General features: G+C 42.1%; 1 protein-coding gene across 6 annotated transcripts in view; it reads right to left on the bottom strand.

The window, feature by feature from the left end:
* LOC126187571 (major facilitator superfamily domain-containing protein 10) overlaps positions 1 to 26,405 on the bottom strand; it is a 161,665-nt gene that overhangs the window by 19,457 nt on the left and 115,803 nt on the right. For all 6 annotated transcript variants that reach the window (XM_049928731.1, XM_049928735.1, XM_049928734.1 and 3 more), the window contains exons 9-10: positions 9,666 to 9,803; positions 9,111 to 9,268 (exon numbers count right to left, since the gene is read on the bottom strand). In XM_049928731.1, the coding sequence (XP_049784688.1) occupies positions 9,177 to 9,268; positions 9,666 to 9,803 (230 nt within the window). In that variant the 3' untranslated portion in view covers positions 9,111 to 9,176. The remainder of the gene's footprint in view (positions 1 to 9,110; positions 9,269 to 9,665; positions 9,804 to 26,405) is intronic.

Genomic DNA, 26,405 nt, shown 5'->3' with positions numbered 1-26,405 from the left:
AAAATATCCGTGAAGTGTTAACAAACAAGTATTTGTGAATGTGCCTCTTGAATGAAGTGATATGCTTGAAAACGATACAGGAAAAAACTTATGCTGTTACTAAAATCTTAAAAATGCTTTTCTTGGATTATTTGGTAATTTTACACTATTCATCTTTTCCACTATTCTGCACATACTTTCTGCGTCTGACTTATGATATTCGTAACCTAACATAAAAACTTTTCGTGAAAGGAATAGGCATTTCATCTCATTCAAGAGAACAAATAAAGCATGTATTAAGATGAATTACACCTGAAGATGGACCCACAGGGTCCGAAATGCATCGTGTACTGAATAAAACACGAAAAATTATGACTGAAGGCATTTTTTAATTCATACCTCAAGTGTATTGAGTACAGTCACGTTTGAAGCTGCAAAATATGGATAAAATTAAATTAAAAGTAATGACAATGTTTGTGGGATATTCTATTTGTTCATCACAACTAGGGAAATCTTGTTCTTTGAAGGTCGCCAGGGAGGAGTATAGCTCCCAGTTAGCCTTAGGAAGATGCCATTTAATTGTCCACGCAGATGGGGTAGGAGACAGCAAATGGATAGCACACGGGAAATGGTCGGTCAAGTAGGTGTCAGAAAGAATGGACCACTGAAGTTGAGGGGCTAGCTGGGCAGTGCACAAGGTGAGGTCCAAATGGGAATAGGTGTGTGAGGAGTAGGAAAGGTAAGTGGGTGCTCCAGTGTTAAGGCAGAAGAGGTTAAGTTGGTTAAGAAGGTCAGCCAAGAGGGCACCTCTCTGGCAGGTCCTGGGAGAACTCCAAAAGGGATGATGTGCATTAAAAGTCACCAAATAGCAAAAATGGGGGAGGTAGCTGTTCAATAACCTGATGGTACAGAGGGAAAAAGTCCGGTAGGGAAGGGAAAGGCCAACTGCAACAGCTTGAAGATCGGTAGTCAGGGAGATGGGTTGACTATGAATGTCATCCCACATGAGCAGCATGACACCCCCATGAGAGGGAATGCTGACCCCAGGGGGAAGATTAAAATGAATCGGTAAGAAATGTGAAAGCTCAAAGCGGTCGTGAGGGCGCAATTTCATTTTCTGAAAGACAGAGTATAAGGGGACGCTAAAAGCAGCCATACATCATCTTTGTGGAACTGAAGGCTGCGAATGTTCCATTGGAGAAGAGTCATGATGAGGAAGAGACATAAGGGTGTCACCTCGGCGGCACAGGCAGGAGGATCCTGCTCCATGGGGTCCACGGAAGCATCAGCTTGCTTGTGAGGTCAGTATGTGAAGTCCAATGCTGAAAAATAGTCGTTGGTGCACACCAGCGACACGGAGGCTGGCCGGACTAAAGTATCACATGGTGACACCTTCGAAGAGGATCTTCAAGATGGTGAAGGAGAAGATCATTTGACGTTGATTTACTTCTAAGAGCCTTCCCGGTTAGATGAAGTCTCGGGTGTTGTTCTGCTGGAGGGACAGAGGAAGTCTCATGGGAGTACTCCTGTCCTTTCCAGCCCACCAGTTGTGTAGGTGGTGGCTTCACCCCTCGAGGTGAGAGTTGGACAGCTTGTTACACAGCTGGACATTGGTGATGCTACTTGACACTGGGTGATTTCACAACCTCAGAGCTGAATCAGAGGTTGCATGTCTACATGGCCGTGTCCTTTGTGGAGCGAGAAGAGAGTGGTAACAAAGGTGCTAGTGGCAAAACGGATGCCACGATGGTTGATAGTATTGAGACAGCATAAGAGGGACGGACATGCAGAGGCATAAATAAAATACCCATGGTCTACATTCGAATGGACAAGGGACCGGAGGGTGGTCCGATGGCACCCCAGGAAATACCATTGAGAACAGAATGTTTTGTATCAAGCATGATCCCCAGGAATTTCGTAGTTTCAATGAATGGAAAAGCGACAGGCCCGAGATGTAAGGACGATGGAAGAAGTTAATTAAGCTGCCAGAAATTCATACAAATGGTTTTATCAATGGAAAAACGAAATCCATTGTCAATGCTCCATGAGTGAAGACTATCAAGAGGCCACTCAATGAGAAGTGCGTGGAGAACTGCAATAGATGGCAAAATAGTCAACAAAAAGGGAGATACCCTGTAGGAGACAGGCAATTATAGGGTTAATGGTGATAGCAAAGAGGTCAACACTCAAGATGGGACCATGAGGCACACAATATTCCTGGATAAAGGTGTTCAATAAGGCAGACCCATGCTCAACCTGAAAACTCGGTCTTTTAAAAAATCCTGAATGAAATGGGGCAGGCAGCCATGGAAGCCCCACGTGTAGAGTGTATGGAGGATACCAACCCTCCAGCAGGTGTTGTAGGCTTTCTACAAATTGAAAAACATGGCTACAGTCTGGGATTTCTGCAGAAAACCTTTCATGATATGGGTGGACAAAGTGATGAGATAGTCAACTGCAGAACAGTACGCTCGTAATCCACACTGTGCAGCGGTTAGTAAATGGCGGACTCGAGTCACCATACCAGCTGGGCATGAATCATACGTTCCATCACCTTGCAAACACAGCTGATGAGAGAAATGGGATGGTAGCTAGAAGGAAGGTGTTTGTCCTTACCAGGCTTAGGTATGGTATAGTGGCTTCACGCCAGTGTTTGGGAAATGTGGCCTCTGCCCAGATGCAGTTGTAAATATTAAGTAGAAAGTGCTTGCCTGCAAGAGAAAGGTGCTACAACATCTGAATGTGAACAGCGTCTGGCCCTGGGAAGGAGGATCGGGATGAAGTGAGTGCATGATCTAGTTCCCTCATAGTAAATGCGGTATTGTAGCACTCACGATTCTGAGAAGAGAAGGGTATCACCTGAGACTTCTCTACTTGCTTCCTACGCAAGAAGACAATATTATAGTGTGAGGAGCTCGAAATCTCTCTAAAATGGCGGCCCAAGGTGTTGGAGATAGCAACAGGGTCCACAATGATATCATCTGCTATTGTAAGGCTGGAAATTGGGGGATGGATCTTGGTCCCAGAGATCCATTGCACATTGGCCCACATGACGGAAGAGAGAGTGGAACTGTTGAAACAACTAGTAAATTAAAATCCACTAGCTCTTTTGCTATTCTGAAGACTGTGACAATACTGTGCACACATTTGCTTATAATGAATGCAGTTAGCCATCATAGTATGATGGTTGAAAACGCGGAGATCATGTCTCCACATGTGAACTGCATTGCTGCACACTTCAGTCTGCCATGGGACTGGGACACGACATGGTAAGGAGGAAGTGTAAGGAATGGAACATTCTGCAGTGGTAAGGATAATGTTTGTAAGATATTCCACTGGTCATCACAACTGGGGAATCTTGTTCGTCGAAGGTTACCAGAGAGGAGTAAAGCCTGCCATAGACATTAATAAGCTGCCATTTGGGGGGGGGGGGGGGAGGGGGGGGGGGTACCCAGGTGGGGTAGGAGTCAGCAAGTGGATAACACACAGGAAATGGTCACTCAAGTATGTGTCAGAGAGAATGGACCACTTGAAACAATGGGCAAGCTGGGCAGTGCAGAAGGCTAAGTCCAAATGTGAATGTGGGTGCTCGGAGTCTGAAAGGAATGTGGGTGCTCGGAGTCTGAAAGGAATGTGGGTGCTCGGAGTCTGAAAGGAATGTGGGTGCTCGGAGTCTGAAAGGAATGTGGGTGCTCGGAGTCTGAAAGGAATGTGGGTGCTCGGAGTCTGAAAGGAATGTGGGTGCTCGGAGTCTGAAAGGAATGTGGGTGCTCGGAGTCTGAAAGGAATGTGGGTGCTCGGAGTCTGAAAGGAATGTGGGTGCTCGGAGTCTGAAAGGAATGTGGGTGCTCGGAGTCTGAAAGGAATGTGGGTGCTCGGAGTCTGAAAGGAATGTGGGTGCTCGGAGTCTGAAAGGAATGTGGGTGCTCGGAGTCTGAAAGGAATGTGGGTGCTCGGAGTCTGAAAGGAATGTGGGTGCTCGGAGTCTGAAAGGAATGTGGGTGCTCGGAGTCTGAAAGGAATGTGGGTGCTCGGAGTCTGAAAGGAATGTGGGTGCTCGGAGTCTGAAAGGAATGTGGGTGCTCGGAGTCTGAAAGGAATGTGGGTGCTCGGAGTCTGAAAGGAATGTGGGTGCTCGGAGTCTGAAAGGAATGTGGGTGCTCGGAGTCTGAAAGGAATGTGGGTGCTCGGAGTCTGAAAGGAATGTGGGTGCTCGGAGTCTGAAAGGAATGTGGGTGCTCGGAGTCTGAAAGGAATGTGGGTGCTCGGAGTCTGAAAGGAATGTGGGTGCTCGGAGTCTGAAAGGAATGTGGGTGCTCGGAGTCTGAAAGGAATGTGGGTGCTCGGAGTCTGAAAGGAATGTGGGTGCTCGGAGTCTGAAAGGAATGTGGGTGCTCGGAGTCTGAAAGGAATGTGGGTGCTCGGAGTCTGAAAGGAATGTGGGTGCTCGGAGTCTGAAAGGAATGTGGGTGCTCGGAGTCTGAAAGGAATGTGGGTGCTCGGAGTCTGAAAGGAATGTGGGTGCTCGGAGTCTGAAAGGAATGTGGGTGCTCGGAGTCTGAAAGGAATGTGGGTGCTCGGAGTCTGAAAGGAATGTGGGTGCTCGGAGTCTGAAAGGAATGTGGGTGCTCGGAGTCTGAAAGGAATGTGGGTGCTCGGAGTCTGAAAGGAATGTGGGTGCTCGGAGTCTGAAAGGAATGTGGGTGCTCGGAGTCTGAAAGGAATGTGGGTGCTCGGAGTCTGAAAGGAATGTGGGTGCTCGGAGTCTGAAAGGAATGTGGGTGCTCGGAGTCTGAAAGGAATGTGGGTGCTCGGAGTCTGAAAGGAATGTGGGTGCTCGGAGTCTGAAAGGAATGTGGGTGCTCGGAGTCTGAAAGGAATGTGGGTGCTCGGAGTCTGAAAGGAATGTGGGTGCTCGGAGTCTGAAAGGAATGTGGGTGCTCGGAGTCTGAAAGGAATGTGGGTGCTCGGAGTCTGAAAGGAATGTGGGTGCTCGGAGTCTGAAAGGAATGTGGGTGCTCGGAGTCTGAAAGGAATGTGGGTGCTCGGAGTCTGAAAGGAATGTGGGTGCTCGGAGTCTGAAAGGAATGTGGGTGCTCGGAGTCTGAAAGGAATGTGGGTGCTCGGAGTCTGAAAGGAATGTGGGTGCTCGGAGTCTGAAAGGAATGCAGGTGTTCCTGTGTTACGGCTGAAGAGGTTATTTGATTAAGAAGTCAGCCAAGAGGGCACCTTGCAGGCAGGATCTGGGAGAACCCCAAAGGGGATGGTGTGCATTGAAGTCACCAAGCAGCAGAATGGGCTGAGGTAGCTGTCCAATAAGGTGGTGAGGTAGCTGCCCAATAAGGTGGAGGAAGTCTGCCCTTGTGACATCAAATGATGGAGCGATTTAAACGGTACAAAGTGAAAAGGTCAAGCGTGGTAGAAAAAGGCAAACTGCAACAGCTTGGAGATGGGTAGTCAGGGAGATGGATTGACTATGAACGTCATCCTGTATGAGCAGCATGATTCCCCCATGAGATGGAATGCCAACCTTGGGGGGGGGGGGGGGGGGGGAGGGGGGTTAAAATGGACCGGGAAGGAATTCGAAAGCTCAAAGAGGTCGTGAGGATGCATTTTTCTTTCTTGAAGTCATGGAATAAGTGGATGCTGTGATTTTAAAAGCAGCTGTAAATCCTCTTTGTTGGATCAAAGGCCATGAACGTTCCACTGAATGGAGAGCCATGATGAGAAAAAAATGAAGGGGTGTCACCTTGGAAGCTGCTGAGTGCCAGCTTGCGAAGACTCACATCTACAGGGCACTGAGACAGGAGCATCCTGCTCTATGAGGTCCATAGAAGCATCGGCTTTCTTCTACTGTCACCCTGTGGAGTTCAGCACAGAAAAATGGTTGATGGTGGCAATGGCGACACGGAGGCCAGCCGGGCAAGGGTGTCACCATGTCACGTGGTGCCACTGTCGAATAGGATTTTTGAGTCGGCAAAGGAGAAGGCTGTTTGCCTTTGTTTGACTTCCTCAGCCTTTGTGGTTAACAGAGGAAGACTCAGGTGTTGGTTGGCTGGAGAGACGCTGGAAGTCTCTACAGGAGTATTCCTTCTGTCCTTTCCAGCCTGCCGGTTGTGTAGCTGGTGACTGCCCCATGAGGCGAGAGTTTGATGGCTTGCTGCACACCTAGACGAGGAGATGGCAATGCTTTTATGCCACTGGGCAATTGCACAACCTTGGAACTGAATTTGACATCACTTATCTGCTTGGCCATGTCCTTCATGGAGCAATATGTAGCAAGAACAGTACTGTAAGTGTTAGATGGTAGAATGCAGGGTTTGCAAGCAACTAGCCAATAAATTGTGAGCGACTGGGTAAGGTACTTTTCCCATTACCCGGACCTCCTGGCCAGCCCGCTCGTCAAGATAAGTGGGACAACCTCGAGAGGAGGCAGCATGGTTGCCATTGCAGTTGATATAGTGAGGAGAAGGAGGCGGACAATCGCCCTCGTGCGCATCCCTACCACAGGTTACACATTTGGCCAGGTGCTGACAAGACATTCGAGTGTGGTTGAAATGATGATACTGGTAGCAGTGCATCGTGTTCAGAATGTACGGTCGGACTTCATAGCCTGCTTTGATCTTGGACTGAAGCACCGCTCTATCAAAGGTGAGAAAAAGAGCACTTGTGGGCACTCAGGAGACATCTACCTTTTTCATCACCTGATGGACGCCAATGACACACTGATCAGAGAGATACGTTTGGATTTCAGCCTTGGTCAGACCGTTGAGCAGCCTCGTCTACATAGCATCATGGGAATAATTCAGAGTGCTATGGGCCGTGGCATGAACAGAATAGCAGTGGAGAAGTGAAGTGGCAAGCAGTTGTTGTGCTTGAGAAACAGAGGTAGTCTCCAAAAGTGAAGTGCCATTGCACAAACAAGAGCAGGATTTCACAGGGCCAGCAATGGCATCAACAGCTTTCAGATTTACTGTTGCAAAGGACTGACCTTTCTTCAATATGTGAAACCATGAGGAACCATGGTGCAGCTGGGAGGGCCTTTGAATCGGAAGTTTCATTCTGTTTATGTTTGGTAGATGTGGAATGCAAAGATGATGATTGGTTCATTGTGAGAAAATGTCCCATGATTGCCAGCATCACCATTGTTCAACTCCTTCCAACTGGGGGCTCTCCCTTCACAAGGGGGCACACCCACCTTAGGTGATTGTCCACACGTCAGATCACACCTTCTGAACACCTGACAGAGGGACCAATTTGGGAAGATAGCAGCTCAGGCAGTCACCCCTCCTTGGGCCTGGCCTGTACCAGGGAGTACATGCCAACCCTACCTGTCGACCTGGGGCTGGGAATTATGCATTACCCAGTCACCTGTTATGGTCCAGCCTTCAGGAGCACACAGAGAGAAAGAAGAAGAAAGAGAAGCCTCAAATGCCAAAGCAGAGGAAAGACAGGAGAAGGTGAATGAAGAAAGTAAAAAGGAATGAAAAACAGTGGTGAGACTGTTCTTATGTCAGCTACGAACAATGCGAAATATACCTGAAAGCACCGAAGACATGTTCCCCAAAGGAAGGGAAAAATAACAGCAAGAGGATAGACATGCACATAAGGGAAATGCACAGAAGGGAAATATGCTGCAAAGGCTGGGGCCCTGTGGTAGCCAAGCAGGAACCCGCCAAAGATCGACGAGCCTCCTGGTGGAGGGAGGGATGGACAGAACTTGTGCATGTAATCGACGCTTACCTGATAACACCTATTTCTGACAGCTGGTGCTGTTAAAAGGATACAGGCACAGCTGTGGACAACCCATCACTGTGACTGTAGAGCTACAGTAACTTTAGGGTCATCTGATGGCCCAAACCCCAATAAAAGCCCATAAATAATTTGAGAATAGTAATGCTATGCATCATGGAAGATTTTCTTAATATGTGGGATCAGCTTGCAGGAGTGTAGATTGAGAGTAAACCCTGTAATGAGGTGTACTAGCAGTGAGATTAGTGTTACACTTGACATCAAAGTTTGTATTGTGTACTAGATGAAATGAAGGAATATTTTTATCTTTGCAGTAAAATAATGCATGGTGTATGAAGAAAGCATAACACAGAAAGCTAATGAGCACAGGCAAAGACACTATTTCTTGCTAAAAGAAGTTTAGTTGGATCAAATGTAGGTCTTCATTTGATAAAGAAATTTCCAATATATTTTTGGAGCAGTGCATTGTAGGGAACGAAAGAGAATTAGTGACTGGGGGCATATGGGAAAGAAAGGAATCTAAGCATTTGAGACATGGTGCTACATTTGAACGTTGCAAGTTTAATGGACTGATAAGAAATTAAGAAGTGAGGAAGATAGGGTTAGAACTGACATTGCGTGTCCTTGGGTCTCGCCACCATCTGGCCTTAATTTATGTTAATTTCTTTGGTCTCAACATTTTTTTTCAATTACTGTTCCTTTCTTCATTACTGTGTAGTTTTCTAAATCTTTTATTTTTAGAATTGGTCCATCCCCTTCCTCCTCTCCACCTCTACTGCGTACGATGCACTTAGCTTTCTGCTATTATTAACTTCTGCACAATATTCTGTTAGTAATCTCTGTCTTGTGTATTATCCTATTTTCCACCTTCAAACACTCAGGATTTTTAATCTTGTCCAGTGCGGTCCTGAACATTCAGTTTTTTCTTCTCATCCCATCTGGAAAGTCTCCCCTGATCTAGGTGACATTTCCAAACTCTCCCCATTTCTCAAACCTTACCAGTCCTTTCCCTTCACCCTCTTTCTCCCCTTCCAACCCTTTCATCAGAGGAAGGAGCCCCTGGCTCCTAAAGCTTGCAAATTTGTTCTCCTGCCACCACTTGGTGAGTAGTTTTTTATTTATCCAATTACATGATTTTGCTGGAGAGAGAGACGACATCATTGTACCAGTTCTACACTAATTAGTTTGTGCTTTTCAGGGGATTTCGGATAAGGGGGTAATTAATATTTTGCATGGTAGGCTTAGTTATTACTGCAAGCAATCAAGCTAATAGGAAAAGAAACTGGAGTTAAGACGATGATGACTACAAGTACCCATCAAAGGTTTCCAGGTAACACAATATTAAAAAAAACTAAATTATTATGTCAAATGTTTAATACCTTCCTGAAGATGTGTGTCCATGTTGTTGTAGAAGTAAAACTTTTGTTCCGAGCTGGAGTTCACAACTATGTGTTGCTTGTCTTAAGTTTCAACCATGGCCACAACAACAAAGTTCCACCCATTATGTATGTGGGTGTTGAACCAATACTCCAATACCCTAAATCAGATAAAAATAAATAAAAACCATGTTAACCTAATAGAAACTGTTTCTAAATTCAAGTAAATGTATGTTCAGTGCGTGAAAATACTTGTTAAATACAATTATTGTGTCTTAATGCTGAGCAGATGCTAGGCAAAACAACTCTCAAGGAAACATTGTTCTTCATAAGAATACATGCAACCTTTCCTTCAGGGCGAGTTGACCGCGAATCTTTGAAACTGGAGGTATCTGCATAGTATATACTATTCACTTCACTATCATTGTTCTTTTTAAGACTGTTGTATTCCCTGTGCATTTGACATGTATGCTTCTACAGTACTGAAGTTAAATTGTTAACATTAACAGCATATATCTCTGGCTTTACATGCAAAATTTTCTAGCAATAATACTTTACCTATTGATGCAATTATAGGTCCAACAGCTCTGGCTAACGCTCCTAATGATCTGAAGATGCCCATAACAGTTCCTTTCTGGTCATGAGACCCATATTTTGAGGCTAGTGTCATCATACATGGGACAACCATTGCTGTGGCTGAAATTAATAGGAATGTGTAAACCAAACAGAAATGAAATGATTGATAATTTAAAGTACTAGGTACATCAGAAAGACACCAAATCAAAGTAAAAATCGGCACGAGATACAAATATACGGGGTATTAATGGTAACTGTTTACAACATACCACAGTGATGTACAGGAAACAGATACTAACAATTTGACAGGGACACTTGTTATCCATCAAGTGGGGGAGACTACCACAAACTATCCTACGAAACCCACTCAAGCAACAGCACATGTACAAGATTTTCAGTTTTCTTGCTATCTACGCAAAAATTGTCTGTCCAACAGAAAAAATGAAGAAGACTTTTTTCATCGGAATTTTAATGTAGTTTAATTTTGAACTGAATACTTGAATTATTTCCCATGTTCAATTTTTACTGTTTTTTTTTTTCTGGGCTTTTATCATGCCAGCTCCTGAGTCATGCACTTAAAATGTGTAAAACTGACATCTGTGAGAGTTTTAATAGAATAAAATGAATAATTAAATTATTCTGTATGTATGGTGCTCTTACTATGTAAGTACTGTGCTTGTAGAGGTTAAGCTGAGATCAAATTATAAACATAATTAGTTTATGCACACATGTTTAGAAAAGTCTTGTGTCTTTCAGTACTCTCATGGGAAAGCTTAAATTAATTTGTTAACAGAATAGCTAACAGATCTGGGGTAGTAGCAGCCCAGTCATAGGAGGGAGAGCCATGAACTACCTGACTACTGTGGAACAGGGGGGGGGGGGGGGGGGGCAAGTGTTGGGGCGAGGTTGCATCTGAAGGGACCACTTCTCTACTCTTTCTTCAATAATTCAAACATAAAGCTACTTTAAAATTCCTAAAGAAAATGTCTTGTTCATTTTGTTCATCAGGATCAATAGCTTGCATGCAGAGAGCAAGATAATAGTGAAAAATCACACACAGGGCACATGCTGTAGCTTAGGTGGTTTTTGTAGGCTAATTTGTGGTAGGTTCCCAACTTCGTATATCACAAGTATCCTGTATCGAATCATCCATTTGACTTCCTTTACACCAATGCGTACATTGTAAACAATTACTGTAGCTCCATAAATTACTGTTTATCAACACCCTTTATACTAAGTGGGGCAGACATGTGCTCAAAAGGCTGAGCATTATTTCATTCCAGACAAGTAACTGCTCTTGGAAGCTGTCTACAAAGCTGTTAAGTCCACAATACTTCATTTCATTGTTACTCATTTTAGTTTGAAATGAACTTTATGTAATCAGTACTATGAAGTTTAGTTAGTGCTACAGATGATCAGCCTAAGCTACTCCAGCTCAAATCATGTTACAAAAATAAACAAATATACACTCCTGGAAATGAAAAAAAGAACACATTGACACCGGTGTGTCAGACCCACCATACTTGCTCCGGACACTGCGAGAGGGCTGTACAAGCAATGATCACACGCACGGCACAGCGGACACACCAGGAACCGCGGTGTTGGCCGTCGAATGGCGCTAGCTGCGCAGCATTTGTGCACCGCCGCCGACAGTGTCAGCCAGTTTGCCGTGGCATACGGAGCTCCATCGCAGTCTTTAACACTGGTAGCATGACGCGACAGCGTGGACGTGAACCGTATGTGCAGTTGACGGACTTTGAGCGAGGGCGTATAGTGGGCATGCGGGAGGCCGGGTGGACGTACCGCCGAACTGCTCAACACGTGGGGCGTGAGGTCTCCACAGTACATCGATGTTGTCGCCAGTGGTCGGCGGAAGGTGCACGTGCCCGTCGACCTGGGACCGGACCGCAGCGACGCACGGATGCACGCCAAGACCGTAGGATCCTACGCAGTGCCGTAGGGGACCGCACCGCCACTTCCCAGCAAATTAGGGACACTGTTGCTCCTGGGGTATCGGCGAGGACCATTCGCAACCGTCTCCATGAAGCTGGGCTACGGTCCCGCACACCGTTAGACCGTCTTCCGCTCACGCCCCAACATCGTGCAGCCCGCCTCCAGTGGTGTCGCGACAGGCGTGAATGGAGGGACGAATGGAGACGTGTCGTCTTCAGCGATGAGAGTCGCTTCTGCCTTGGTGCCAATGATGGTCGTACACCACTGGTGATCGTCGAGGGGACACTGAATAGTGCACGGTACATCCAAACCGTCATCGAACCCATCGTTCTACCATTCCTAGACCGGCAAGGGAACTTGCTGTTCCAACAGGACAATGCACGTCCGCATGTATCCCGTGCACCCAACGTGCTCTAGAAGGTGTAAGTCAACTACCCTGGCCAGCAAGATCTCCGGATCTGTCCCTCATTGAGCATGTTTGGGACTGGATGAAGCGTCGTCTCACGCGGTCTGCACGTCCAGCACGAACGCTGGTCCAACTGAGGCGCCAGGTGGAAATGGCATGGCAAGCCGTTCCACAGGACTACATCCAGCATCTCTACGATCGTCTCCATGGGAGAATAGCAGCCTGCATTGCTGCGAAAGGTGGATATACACTGTACTAGTGCCGACATTGTGCATGCTCTGTTGCCTGTGTCTATGTGCCTGTGGTTCTGTCAGTGTGATCATGTGATGTATCTGACCCCAGGAATGTGTCAAAGTTTCCCCTTCCTGGGACAATGAATTCACGGTGTTCTTATTTCAATTTCCAGGAGTGTATATGAAGACTTCCTTTTCTCATTGCAACTACAGAATATTTAAACGATGTCATTACTTCTCTTAACTGCTAAATGGCAAAATAATTTGAGTGACCCCACTGGCCTAGTATTTGATATTCATCAGAGTTCAAACTTCCATTATTCAAATGCATCAAGTAACTGAAGGAATAGATTTACTAAGGCTGGATTACATTAAAACTGACAGAGAGAAAGTCAATCATGATGGGACAACATTCCAAAATTGCAAGAGCAATTATTTACTGTTGTCTACTTGTCTACATCTACATAGGTAATCCACAAGCCACTGTACTGTGCATGGCAGAGGCTACCCTGTACAACTACTCCTCACTTCCTTTCCCGTCCCACTAGAATGCAGTGAGGGACAAATGACTTGTCTATATGCCTCCATATTAGTTCTAATTTCTCATATCTTATCTATGTGGTTCTTATGTGCAAAGCATGTTGGTGGCAGTAGAATGATTTGGCAGTCAGCTTCAAATACTGGCACTCTAAATTTTCTCAATAGTGTTCTTCCTTCTCTCCAGCGATTCCCATTTCAGTTCCTGAAGCATCCCTGTAACACTTCACGTGTTCTTTGAAACTACTGCTAACAAATCTAGCAGCCCAAGTCTGAATTGCTACAGTGACCTCCTTCAATCTGACCCGGAACAGAACCCAAATGACCAATTTCGTTCTGTTCTTCAAATCATCCCTCCACTGTCACTGATTGGTCCTGCTGGAAACATTATTCTGTTAGGAACAGTTGTCACAGCAATGCTGCTTAAGAAATGAGTATCCTGGTAATCACTAAGCTAGCCAAGCATCCCAGACAGTATCCCAAAAAGTGATCCAGCCCCACACTGATAGAGGCACACAGTCACTGCATAACATTCACAAGATATTTGGGGACGGAATGGGCACAAGGCAGCCTGTATACCAGGTGGTTATAATTAAACCATATTTAAAATGTTATAGCATGCAAACTAATTACCATAAAAGTGTCAAACTTGGTAGTATTAATGTCAAGGACATCGGGAAGAGAAATAATGCAGAATCAATTCAACGGAAACCCTTTTAATGTGTTGCTACAATACATCATACCATTACATAACAGTATCATTACTGCTACAAAAGGCACTCAATATGACACCCAACAGAGTCCATAAGAGCCTGAAAGCGCAGGATATCATTCTGCATAGCAGAACGAAGCATGTCCGTAGGTATGCTGGCTACCTCTCTTCATATGCTGTGCTTCAGATCAGCAAATGTGTGATGTTCCCCTAGGAAACCTTGTCATTCAGGTAGCTCCACAACCAGAAATCACAGGGAGTGAGATCAGGTGATCTTGCCGGCCAAGCATTTGGAAATGGTCGGCTGATAACATGATCGCTCCCAAATGTGTTTCAGAGAAACAGGTCTTCCAAATGTGTTTCTCTGAAACAGGTGAACTTTACGAGTTATAAGTGGTGGGGCCCTATCTTGCATGTAAATTGTTGAGTTAATGCGTCTTTCTCCTGTAGGCTTGGGATGACATGCCGAAAAAGCATTTCACAGTAACGCTGGCCAGGCACACTGAACATCTTTGGTCCTTGAGTGCCAGCCTCTTCAAAAAAGACTTTGCCAATGATGAACATAGCCGTGAAGCCGTATCATACGGTGACGTGTTCACCATACAGAGGAACTTCATGCACAGTGACTGGAGGTGTGGATCCCCCCAATCCACAATTCTGTTTGTTTACTGCACCCGCCAGAAAAAAATGAGCTTTGTCTGTCCACAGAATGGTCCAGAGCCAGCCATAGTCAACTTCAGTCCTTGTGAGAAAGTGGAGAGCAAAGTCAACACGTCTTTGTGCATCCTGTGATGCAAGCTGCTGTACGATATGGATTTTGTAAGGATATCATTTGAGAATGCTTCAAAGCACCTTCCATACAATGGACCACACGATATTCAACTGTGATGACACATCACGTGCACTGCCTGACAATTGGGAATTGCATGCAGCCTTCTCTGCCATGGCAACTGTGATTTCATCAACCACCTGTGGTGCAAACAGTCATCAGCCTCTTCCTGGAGTGCAGCCCAGTTCTCCAGTTGATTCAGATTTCTGCACCATGCTGTGCACAGCACGTGGAGGTAGAGGACACTTCCGTAATCTTTTCAGCTGATGATATTTTTGAAGTGCAGCTGCAGCATTACTGCTGTTTTGATAACAAAGCTTCACAAATAATTCCCTGCTTCTTTTGTCCAAGCTCATGTTGACATGTCAACAAGTGCACTGCAACTTTCAGTTGTGTGAGACTATGAGTCACGATGACTGATCATGGCATCTGGTGGCCATAGTTGGAACTGGACGGTGGCACTGTGATGCATGGCAGTCATGCACCCCATACTCTGGACATTAATGCTATCAAGTTTGGTAATTGTTTGGTAATTAGTTTCCACATTATAACGTATTAAATAGGGAAGTTTAATTATAACCACTCAGTACTCTTACAAGGATCATCAATGGCTGAGGAAAGTGTTAATTTGTTGGAAAACAATGTGTTGCTGGTTATGGCTTATAACATTCCTGGAAATTTTAACTGGTTGAGTTCAGTATACTTCATGGCTGCATGGTTGCTTTGTATTCCAGCTTCCCAAAGCCTGCACTAAACTGTCCTCTGACCCAGTAAACACAGTAACATGTTTCAACTGCACTAGGTGTAAACAGATTTTGCCATGATGTGTTAACCACATCACTATCCTGTTGTAATATTAACACCCATGAAGTCCAGTTCTCCCAGCTGCTATATTCTCCAGTTTTCTGGTATTGTATTCACTATCACACTGTGCTCTTAGGAACGTCGTACTGTACCCAGCCTCTGACACTGACAAAGTCTCATCCTTCAAAAGAGTAATGACATAGTTATTAATAGTCTGTTGAAAGTGAGGCATCATTCATCAGGTAAGTTGCTTGACTCAAAGCAAAACAGCCCAGGAATTTCATTTTGCATCCTATACTGCCTTAGAATGAATGAGATGCTTATAGTTGTGTGTAAATCACAGTGTTGGACTGTAACGCACATATGCTGGACACAACCTGACAGTCATATGGGGCACACTATTTTACAAGGAAAACACTGCACAATAACTTTACAGTTTGGAAGAGGTGACCCTAATAATGAAGTTTAAACACCTTACAGCTTACATGATGAAAGTTCAGAGAATGGTGTGCGACTCATAAACTTTGCAATGGCACATTAAGCAGCACAAAATTCCAACACAAACGCATTCATTTAGGGACATGGATATCACCAGATGGAAAAGTAGTGAACCAGATTGACCATGTCGCCATCCAAAGACGATTTCAAAACAGTATTAAAGACGTTAGAACTTTTAGGGGAGCAGATTGTGAGACAGGTCATATGTTAATCATAGCTCAAATGAAAATAAAGCTAAAAAAGAAACAAAGTACAAATAGGGTTGAAATTAAAAGGTACGATGTAGAAAATCTGGCAGAAGAAAAAATAAAAGAAAACTTTAGGAAAGAAATGGAAATTAACCTATCGGAATCTAGACTGACACATAGTGACCAGCAAGACGTGGAAAGTAGATGGAGACACCTCAGAAACAGTATTCAAGATGTAGCTTCCAAAACTATAGGTAAAAGAAAATGAACTAACAAAATCTGGTTTAATATAAAGTGCCAAGAAAGAGTACTGGAGAGGCAAAATGCGAGGAAGGCATGGTTACAAGACATGGACAATATTACACTAAAGGAGAGATACTATAAAATCCGCAAGGAAACACAACGAACTCTAAGACAAGAGAAGAGAAAACACTACAACAACATGGTAAGAGAAGCGGAGGATGATTTCAAGCATCACAGAGCAAGGCAGATGTACCAGAATATAAAAAAGTCCTTGGGAAAATTCACTAAAAGGGAACAGTTTATAAAGGACCATAATGGGAAAATACTTACAAACAAGAATGACATACAAGAAACATGGAAGACATACTTCACACAGCTGCTCAACTGCAATGATCCACAATATTACTTTACATTTGAAGAACCAGATACAGTTGATATACAAGTCACCACACCATCAGTAAATGAAATAAGACAAACAATAAAGAAATTAAAGAACAACAAGGCCTGTGGGGAAGACCAGGTATATGCTGAGATTTTAAAAAATGGAGGACCACAATTGGAAATAGAACTACATTCCTTAATTGAAACAATTTGGGAGACAGAAAACATACCGGCCGATTGGAAAACTGCAAGTATATGCCCCATCTTTAAGAAGAATGATCCCCTTGTCTGTGATAACTACAGAGGAATTGCCCTACTCGATGCCACGTATAAAATTTTGTCGATGTGTATACTACACAGACTGATTCCCATAACCGAAGAACTGATTGGGGACTATCAATGTGGTTTCCGCACTAACAGATCCACTTTGGATCACTTATTCACATTGAGACAAATAACTGAGAAGGCATGGGAATTTAATGTAGATATCCATATTCTATTTATAGACTTCAATAAGGCCTATGATAGCATACACCGACAGACACTCTTAAACACCATGAAAGAATTTGAAATACCATTAAAATTAATCAAATTAGTTAAAATGTGTTTGGAAGAAACCATATGCAAAGTTAAGACACCTGCAGGAGAGACTGAAAATTTTAAGGTGTACACTGGACTGAGACAAGGGGATGCCATCTCACCTATTCTATTTAATATTATCTTAGAGAAGATTGATAGAGAATTCACCAAAACTAATCCACAAAGGATCCAACTGCAGGGACAGAACATTACTAGACTTGCTTATGCAGATGATGTAGCCTTAATAAGCACTTCAAAAGCTGAATTAATCAGGATGATGCAAAATTATTACAAAATAGCTGAGAAAGCTGGACTTCATGTGAATGAAGAAAAGACAGAATATCTAGTCATAAGTAAAAAAACTCCAAAAGAATACACCACTGACCGTAAATGGTCTCACTTTCAAGGCAGTTGACCACTTCAAGTACTTAGGGAGTCTTTTTAGCAGAGACAATAGAGCAGAAATAGAAATAGACACCCGTCTAGCAGCAGCTAATAGAACTTTTTACAGCTGTATCAAAATTTTAAGGATGAGATCACTTAGTACTGAATTCAAAATCCGTTTTTATCAGTCAACTATTGTACCAGTAGCATTATATGGATGTGAAGCTATTACATTCAGGAAAAAAGATGAAGAAAAACTGTTGATATTTGAAAGAAAAATACTAAGAAAAATATTTGGACCAATCTTCGATGAAAATGTCATGGAGTGGAGGATAAGGAAAAATGAAGAACTACGGGAGCTGTACAAACATAGTACCATTGTGGAAATGTTAAAGAAGAGAAGACTGAACTGGGCTGGTCATGTAGCAAGGATGCCAGAGAACAGACTACCCAAAATAGCATCCACTAAGAAATTAGAAGGAAAGAGAAGAAGAGGAAGACCTCAAATTAGGTGGATGGAGAATATCCGGGAAGATGCAGCTAGGATGGGCATCAACTCTGATTGGACAACAATTTCCCTGGATAGAAATAATTGGAAGAGGCTCGTAGAGCAGGTGTATGGTCGATAAGGCCTTAGCCACGTGTAAAGTAAAGTAAAGTAAACACCTTAATGGTTTTGATGTTTGTCCATATGGACACCTTTTGGAACAACAAAATTTCAGAAACTGTATAGGAATACAAACTGCATTTTGTGTAGCTGAGTGAGTACTGTGCCACAACTTATCCGGGGTAATCAATTATTAACGTGTTGACTTGCATAACATCGTCACAGAGGTAAGCTGTTACCAGCCTAAAGTCCAGGCACCATTACACAATAAGGCATATTCAGAGTCACACAGTAAGGCATATTCAGAGTCAAGAGCACTCAGAGGATGCTGACAAAGTGGAATACAACAGCCAGCACCCCTGAAAGCCAGTTTGTGAAACCTTACAGCCCTGGCAGGGCTCCAGCAGGAGCTAACTAAATAGGGCAAATGATGTCATTAGCACCCAATAGCAATGCCCTACTGCCCCAGCCTGCTGTGAGTTTCAGGAGGAAGGGAGTACCACAATTTGAGAAATACTAACCAACCAGCTCACAACGACACCCCCCCCCCCCCCCCCCCCCCCACTCTCCCGCCACTCACATCAGCTACTGTGATCATCTCTGTTGGGTGGTATGTCACTTGCATCATGCTTTTCTGCCCTTGTGGATGTCAGTAATTGCAGCGTCTCACATGCATTGCCTGCTGGGCGGACACCAGCATACTGGGTGTCAGAGGCCAACAGCTTTCTCGGTGACCATGGCTCCATTCTTGGAATTGGCATTAATAAACCAGAAATATTTTACTGATGGTTCACCTTATGATTCCAGTTACCAATACACCTGCAGCCCATGTTCAGGTGGGGGGATGGCACTTCACCCTAAGAGGCCATCAGGGGTCCTGTCTCTATCCTTACAGTAGGTATGGTGGCAGGTACCAAGCTGTGTGGTTCAAGTACCCTATAATACTTTTGCCATTACATTTTGAAGAGCATAGCTTTGTAGTTTTCTAAATTAGTTAGGAAGATGGGTATTGACAAAATGTTTTGTTAATAGTCATTGAGTGAAATACAACATTCTACAGCAATCCGTAAATGTTTTTAAAAACTGTTGTATGATCCAATACCATTGATTACTTTGTGTGAGCCCCATGGGAAGGGACGTCCTAGCATTGATAAAATGCCAGCTGAACTAATGAGGTGAAGAACTATAAAAGCTCACTAGTAAAATTTGTTTGATGGGGAAATTTCATAACAACAACAATAATGTTAACCATATTCATTCCTCTGCGTTATTTGTTGTTTTCTATTGTTCCAGTACTCTATTTACTCCCCGTGATGTCTTTAACTTCCTTCTCTCCATATTGTTCCTATTTTTTTCTGCCTTGACAGCCTTCTAAATTTAGAGTTTTATTATTGAAAAGTATTATTATTCCAAGATGATCTTCACTGTATAATGGTACAGCTAATTTCAAGTGAACATTACGATACCAGTCCAATACCATATACTGTGTCTAGTGTAGTGGGTATCAAAGTTCTCTATGTCCTAAAGTCTATATAAGTAAATGTGACATTCCAGATTTATCACCAAGTACAATCCTAATTCTTAATTGACTGACACCATTAATGCCATATTAGTCATCATTTCGTAAAATTATAGTGATTGTTCTGTAACAGTAAGTAATTAGAGACTGAAGAAATGTTAGCATAAAAAACAATACTTCTAATAAACAAAATGCTAATTTAAAAATCTGATAACAGAAAACCTCATTACTTTTGTGAAAGAAGCTTAAAAGTTATTACCACGTGATGTACTTTCATTTGTTATTTATGTTGTCCTTTGTAATTAATATTCTTTGTAATTACATATCTAATTAACTCTCCATTGTTTACACCACCCAACTTTCCAATTTCTAGAATTTGAAGCTATACTTGCGAGTTTTACGTATATAATCAGATAAAGAACGAGTTCTGTAATCTCAATGAATGTTAGTAACAAAATCCATATTGTAACTTACTACAAAACTAAAATAATATGAAAGACCTTATTGTAATTAAAGTTCAGATTGATTTTCATATTTAAAACCACAGAAAACACTATAAAAATTATGTCATTCAATTTTGTATTTCGTATCATATTCGGCTGTAGAAATTGTACCAAATTAATAATGGGTTATTTTGAAATTCATTGTTTGAATTCTATATAAAAAAACACAGCAATGCTACCTGGTCTCAGTGTTTTGTTGTGATGTGCTTTGGACAATCGGTCTTTTGGTAATGCTGTTTATATCATGTGGAAAACAATCAACGATAAAATTGAAAATTTACCTGAATCTTTTATTTACCTAGTTTCCACATGCAAATACAGATCCAGGCAAATTTCAAAAAAAGAATTCGACAAGGTGGAGGCAGCAACAAAAACAAGAGGTCATGTATAATTTTAGGGTAACTTCTACTCATTTCGATACTGCTCACAGAGTTAAAAACTGTGTATTACAATAGAAACACCACTTAGACCATATCAGTTTGACTTTTGGATATTTATTATTAAAGAGAGGGTGGTAGAGTTACAATTGGTACATATATTAGTCTTCAAAACTTCGTCATTTGTAGCAGAGTGTAACAAAAAGCTATAGGTATTCTTCACTTTAAATCCTTCCATGGCATTTTTACCACTTAAAACATAACACACATCAATTTCACAGTCAGACACGTCCATTTATACAAGCATCTGCATATTGTTGAGAACAAAATGTACAATTTGTATAAAATGACATTTTAAATTATGGAATTCTTGTATGTCCTCTTTTTGAGTGGTGAAAATAGGAAGGATTGAAAGAAAAGACTGAATTTATCCCAATAACTTTTTATTCATCACAATTCTGAGCAAAACCAAGAAATCTGAAGATGACAGAGACTGAGAAAACTTGTAATCTGGATATATAAACATGACTGTGCCTGTAAATAAAAATTATTTCATCATGCTGGAAAATACTCATAAGAATATTTCTTCAAAGGAAAATACTTAAGTAGATTAGGAAAGGATCAATGATTTTTTTTAAGCACTCCTAGCACAATGGAGACCAAGTTTTGAAAAAAAAAAAAAAAAAAAAAAAAAAAAAAAAAAAAAAAAAAAAAAAAGCATATATTATGAGGATTGAATGAAAAGTAATGCCTCCACCTTCGTTAATTGGGTTTGGATGTGAATATTTTAATAAATCAAATGCAGAAATAATCCTTAGAATGTGATCTTTAATCACCAATATTCACTCCACATTATCACCAGCCAATTGGATACATTTCTGCCAATGATGAACAAGTTTTCTGAAGGTGTCACAGAAGATGTCGACACACTGTTTCCACAACCACTGTCTCACAGTTCTCTCAATGTCTTCATCAGAAGCATAATGATCCCCACAGATCGTCTTTCATTATCAGGAACAGATGGAAGTCAGATGGAGTCTCTGACGTTCTGCTGTGGTGCCACGTGAACGTGTGTGGTTTGGCATTGACATGCTGCAGGAAAACATTTCCATTTTCCTTTCGGACCCTTGTTAGCCATCGTTGTAGAGTTCGCAGTGCTGTGATGTAATGTAATGCTCTGAATTTGTTGTTTTTCCATGATCAAGGAAATCAACATGGATAACACCATCTGCGTCCCAGAACACTGGCCATAATTTTTCCTGCTGAGGGCTGCATCTTTAAGTTCTTTGTCTGGGGCGAGTCTTTGTGTCGACATTCCACAGACTGATGTTTCATCTCCAGGTCGAAATGGTGTACCCACATTTTGTCTCCTTTCACAATTAAATGGAGAAAGCCATCACCCTCATTCTCATAATACAAGAGGAGTTCCTGGCAAATTTCAAGTCTGTGCGCTTCGATTTAAGGAGTCAGCATCCAGGGTACCATCATGCACAGATCTTCCGAAAGCCAAGCAAAGCAATAATGTGACCAACACATTCTTGTGAAATGCCGATTTAGCTTGCCGTTTCTCTCTGAGTGATACAATGATCATCCTGAATGAACTGTTAACATTTTGCTAGTGAAACTCGGTGGTTGCTGTCACAGGACATCCAACTCTGTTTGTCATGCAGGTCAGATGTTCCCACCTCAACACCGTTACACTTAAGTCGCCCAACGACGCACAGTACTCACATCAACACAATCACCATAAACTGCTTTCATTCTCTGATGAATCTCCTTTGGGGGTGACACGTTTTGCTGTCAAGAATTCAATGACTGTACGTTACTTAAATCACAGTGACCGACCGTCTGCTGCACAGGGTTCCATACTTTACACTGTAACAATACAACCGTTCAATGCTAAGGCTTCTCGCCACCTGCACCTGTAGAGAAGAGGCTACAGAATAAGCCAGTACCTGCCACATACCAATGCTGCCAACTGTTAAAGAATTACGAAGGTGGAGGCATTACTTTTCAGCCAACCCTCGTACATCCATAACTTTTGAGGATGCTTTCAATAATGTGAAACTGAATGAAATATTTTCCGTCCATCAGCAATGTAGCATTATCTATAGGGAGGGTAATCCAATCTTTATGAGAAGCAAAAGGGAGTAATAAACACTGACTGAATGGTACAAGAGATTAAGGTATAAGACGCAGTTGCTTATTATCCCACTAGTATTCAATTTGTCTATGGAGAGTTGTTTGTCAAAAACAAAAAATAACCACAGTACGACTCACAGACGACACAGCAATAGTCAACAAAGTTAACAGGAATGAGGCAGAACTTAATGAAATACAGTATGTTTCATTTTTTTGGCTAACTAGTCATATGTATCAAATAGTGCAGTCAAGCCGTGTCAGGGTATACCTATTTAATGTGCAGTATTATGGGCAATGGATTACAACATGCTGAGACATGTGATTTTATCTTATAGTGTAACAAGTTTTCTTGTCTCCAACTGACAGATTCAGTAACTTGAGGTTACAACACATCACCATATAAAGAAGATAAGCCCTGTCATTGCTTCTGATTCGCTGTGGAAGAAAGAACAGATCCCCTGTTAAACAGATTGATCAAACAGAGCACATATCAAGTTTTGCAGATGTGCTGGGCATAGCTGTACGTCTCCAAACAGTGCAGGATAGTGCATGTAAGAGCATTCATATTTTGTGTAACAGTACTGTAATCTTCTGTGAGCTTGTCAATTACTGATGTGAAGACAGTCATGACAATTGTGAATGGTTTTTAAGCATCTCAGGTGTAAGGGTGGTTGTTGCACTCAATTCAAAACTGACATGGCATCCTAAATGGTTAGTTAAGAAATCCCTGCCAACAGCCGTGTAGCTCCTTTTCTTTGTAGCAATAAAATGTAGCACCAAGTGAGTGATTAATGAACAAATAGTCATTTCTGTGACAATGTGACAAAGGACATCATAAAGAACATTAGAATTTACCAGCATGTGCCTGACTTAAATATGTTCACTGGTGACATCTCATTACAACCATCGCACTGTCATGTATTTCGCTGTAGTATAATATGGTGTTACTTGCGAGGATGTCTCACAGTGTTCTAAGCTTCAAAGTATACTTACAGATCTTTGTCAGAGACAGAGAGAGAGAGAGAGAGAGAGAGAGAGAGAAGGAAGAAAATCGGCAATCTGAGCCTCCATTTAATATGAGGTGGATGATGTATTGGATGAAATCTAAAATACGCAGGATATGGATGTAATCAGTGGCAGAGATGCATGCACATGCATGGTTTACAAATCATGCTCACTGTAGTCACTATTATTGTCACATCCACTGCCAGTCAGCCAGCCAGTGTCCGTTCAGGCTCAGTGTAGTGTTTATTTGTTGTTGGTCATCTTTGTTCTGGGCATTTTTCACCAGTATGAGGTGCCAGCAAAGTGTTAGTGATGGAACGGCAGCATTAGAATTACCTCTGTGCTACATACGGCAATAGAATGCTGCGACACGAGCTGACTTTTTTGCTTTTACAAAGATGGCAGGACTCTGCTACTGTGAACAGATTTTCTTCACAAAAAACAAACTACAGATCCTTTTTTTCTGAGGATAAAATATGTACAGTAGTAAAAGTTGTGCAGTAGTTTATGTAATATGTACATGCTTACAGTAAGTGTGAGTTTCTACCAGAACATGATTTCTAAAAACAAACTATGTAATCGCTGACTCATTGAAGAACTTTCTTTACTGTAATAATACTTCCAACATTAAGTTCTGAATCTATTTTTAAATAAAAGTTCTCTGAAATTGTCATTCTTCGTGTAACTCAAATTTTCCCAAATTCAAGCTCTAGTCAGTCTCAATTTCCTTGTGTTACTGGGATTTTACTGTGTTACATGAAGATACTTGTGTATCTTAGATCATTGTGCATTGTTCATTGGACTACCACTGACAGACAGGAACATTTCAGGTATGAAAGCCCCTATGAGAAGGAACTCTGGTAAAGAAAGCTTGTTAATGTTTATTATTAAACTAGGGGAGAAAAAATGGCCTTTATTATTGTATCTTGTGTAATAAAAACTTTAAAAAATTCATAAGTAGTTTTTTTAGCTGAAACATTGCCACCTGGAAATTGGGGCAATAAGTAAAAAGTTTATTAGAATGGATCACACAGTGAACTAAAAATTCTGATTTCACTGAATATGTTAGAGTTTAAAAAATATATATTTCAAAAGAGTTTTCAATGCAGCAAAACTGCTGGGAAATAATAGGATAATTTTAATCCATAAAATAAGACAAATGCTAATTTTAATCCATAAAATAAGACAAATGCTGTGCAGTCTGTCATTAAATCTTAGTGTTGAAGCATGTAACCAAATAATTTTGAAAGATTAACCTTGAACTACTATAAATCCACCTCAAACACCAATGAATTCTCTACAAATGTAACGAAGTCTGACATCAAATGTAATAGATAATCAGAATGAAGTAAGACCCTTATGCCTTGATGAAAATTCTGGATGTGTAAGAAAATTTTCAGAAGTTTCTGTGAAGGACATAGAAAATCAATATTGTTAAAAACAAATTCTGCAGGAAGGGCTGGGATATCCACTAAAGTTATTAAAGCATAAAGTATGGGAAAGGCAACCACTCACCTACTACCAACTTTTGCATGGAAGCACTACTCACACTTGCTTATGAGCTCTTGCTCTTAAGCAGTAAACAACGTAATTGCATACCAAATAGTTAAAACAGTTGATTAATGGTTTGAAGAGGGCTACTTCCCAGAGATACTGAAATATGCTGAAACTTAACCAAAAATGGGATCAAGGAAGGTCACAGGAAGCTATTGTCCTATCTCCGTTTCATTCTCCTAGTCATATCAGAGAGAGAGAGAGAGAGAGAGAGAGAGAGAGAGAGAGAGAGAGAGAGAGAGAGAGAGAGAGAGAGAGACTTGCTTATACATAAACTTGACTAGTATGGTGTTATGGGCACTGCCTTACAAAGGCTTAAAACCTACTTATGGAATCGAAGGCAAAAAGTTAGCATTACCTTAAACTTAGCAAGTTATTATTCTGACTGGAAAATAATAATTCAGAGTGCCTCACACTGCTTCATACAAGTCACAGTCCTATTTCTGTTTTATGTAAATGATTTACCATTAAATGACAAGTCTGCCTGAACAGACATAAAGACCCAATGGTACCAACCAGCCACCATGTCATCCTCAGCCCATAGACATCACTGGATGTGGATATCGAGGGGCATGTGGTCAGCACACCGATCTCCCAGCCATACATCAGCTTACAAGTCCTGAGCCAGTGCTTCTCAATCAAGTAGTTCCTCAGTTGGCCTCACAAGGGCTGAGTGCGCCTCACTTGCTAACAGCGCGAAGCAGACCAGATGGTCACCCATCTAAGTCCTAGCCCAGCCTGACAGCACTTAACTTCGGTGATCTGACAGGAACTGGTGATACAACTGTGGCAAGGCTGTTGGCAGACAAAATGACAGCTCCCCATTAATTCTGTTTGCAGACGACACTTTTCTGTTAGCCCAAAATCAGGATGCACAGAAAATTTCCTGAATCGCCAATCAATGTTCTCAGTACCTTAAAAAATTGGTTTCAACTAAATGGGTTGAATCTAAATTTATCTCAGACTCACATGATATATGTTTTTGTGGCCTTCAGTCCAGAGACTGGTTTGATGCAGCTCTCCATCCTACTCTACCCTGTGCAAGCTGCTTCATCTCCCAGTACCTACTGCAACCTACATCCTTCTGAATCTCTTTAGTGTATTCATCTCTTGGTCTCCCTCTACGATTCTTACCCTCCACGCTGCCCTCCAATACTAAATTGGTGATCCCTTGGTGCCTCAGAATATGCCCTACCAACCGATCCCTTCTTCTAGTCAAGTTGTGCCACAAATTTCTCTTCTCATCAGTTCTATTCAGTACCACCTCA

This window comes from Schistocerca cancellata, chromosome 5, assembly GCF_023864275.1.
Source record: "Schistocerca cancellata isolate TAMUIC-IGC-003103 chromosome 5, iqSchCanc2.1, whole genome shotgun sequence".
Taxonomy (NCBI): Eukaryota; Metazoa; Arthropoda; class Insecta; order Orthoptera; family Acrididae; genus Schistocerca; species Schistocerca cancellata.
Note: the sequence above shows the minus strand (reverse complement) of the source record. Positions and strands in the feature narration are given on the sequence as shown.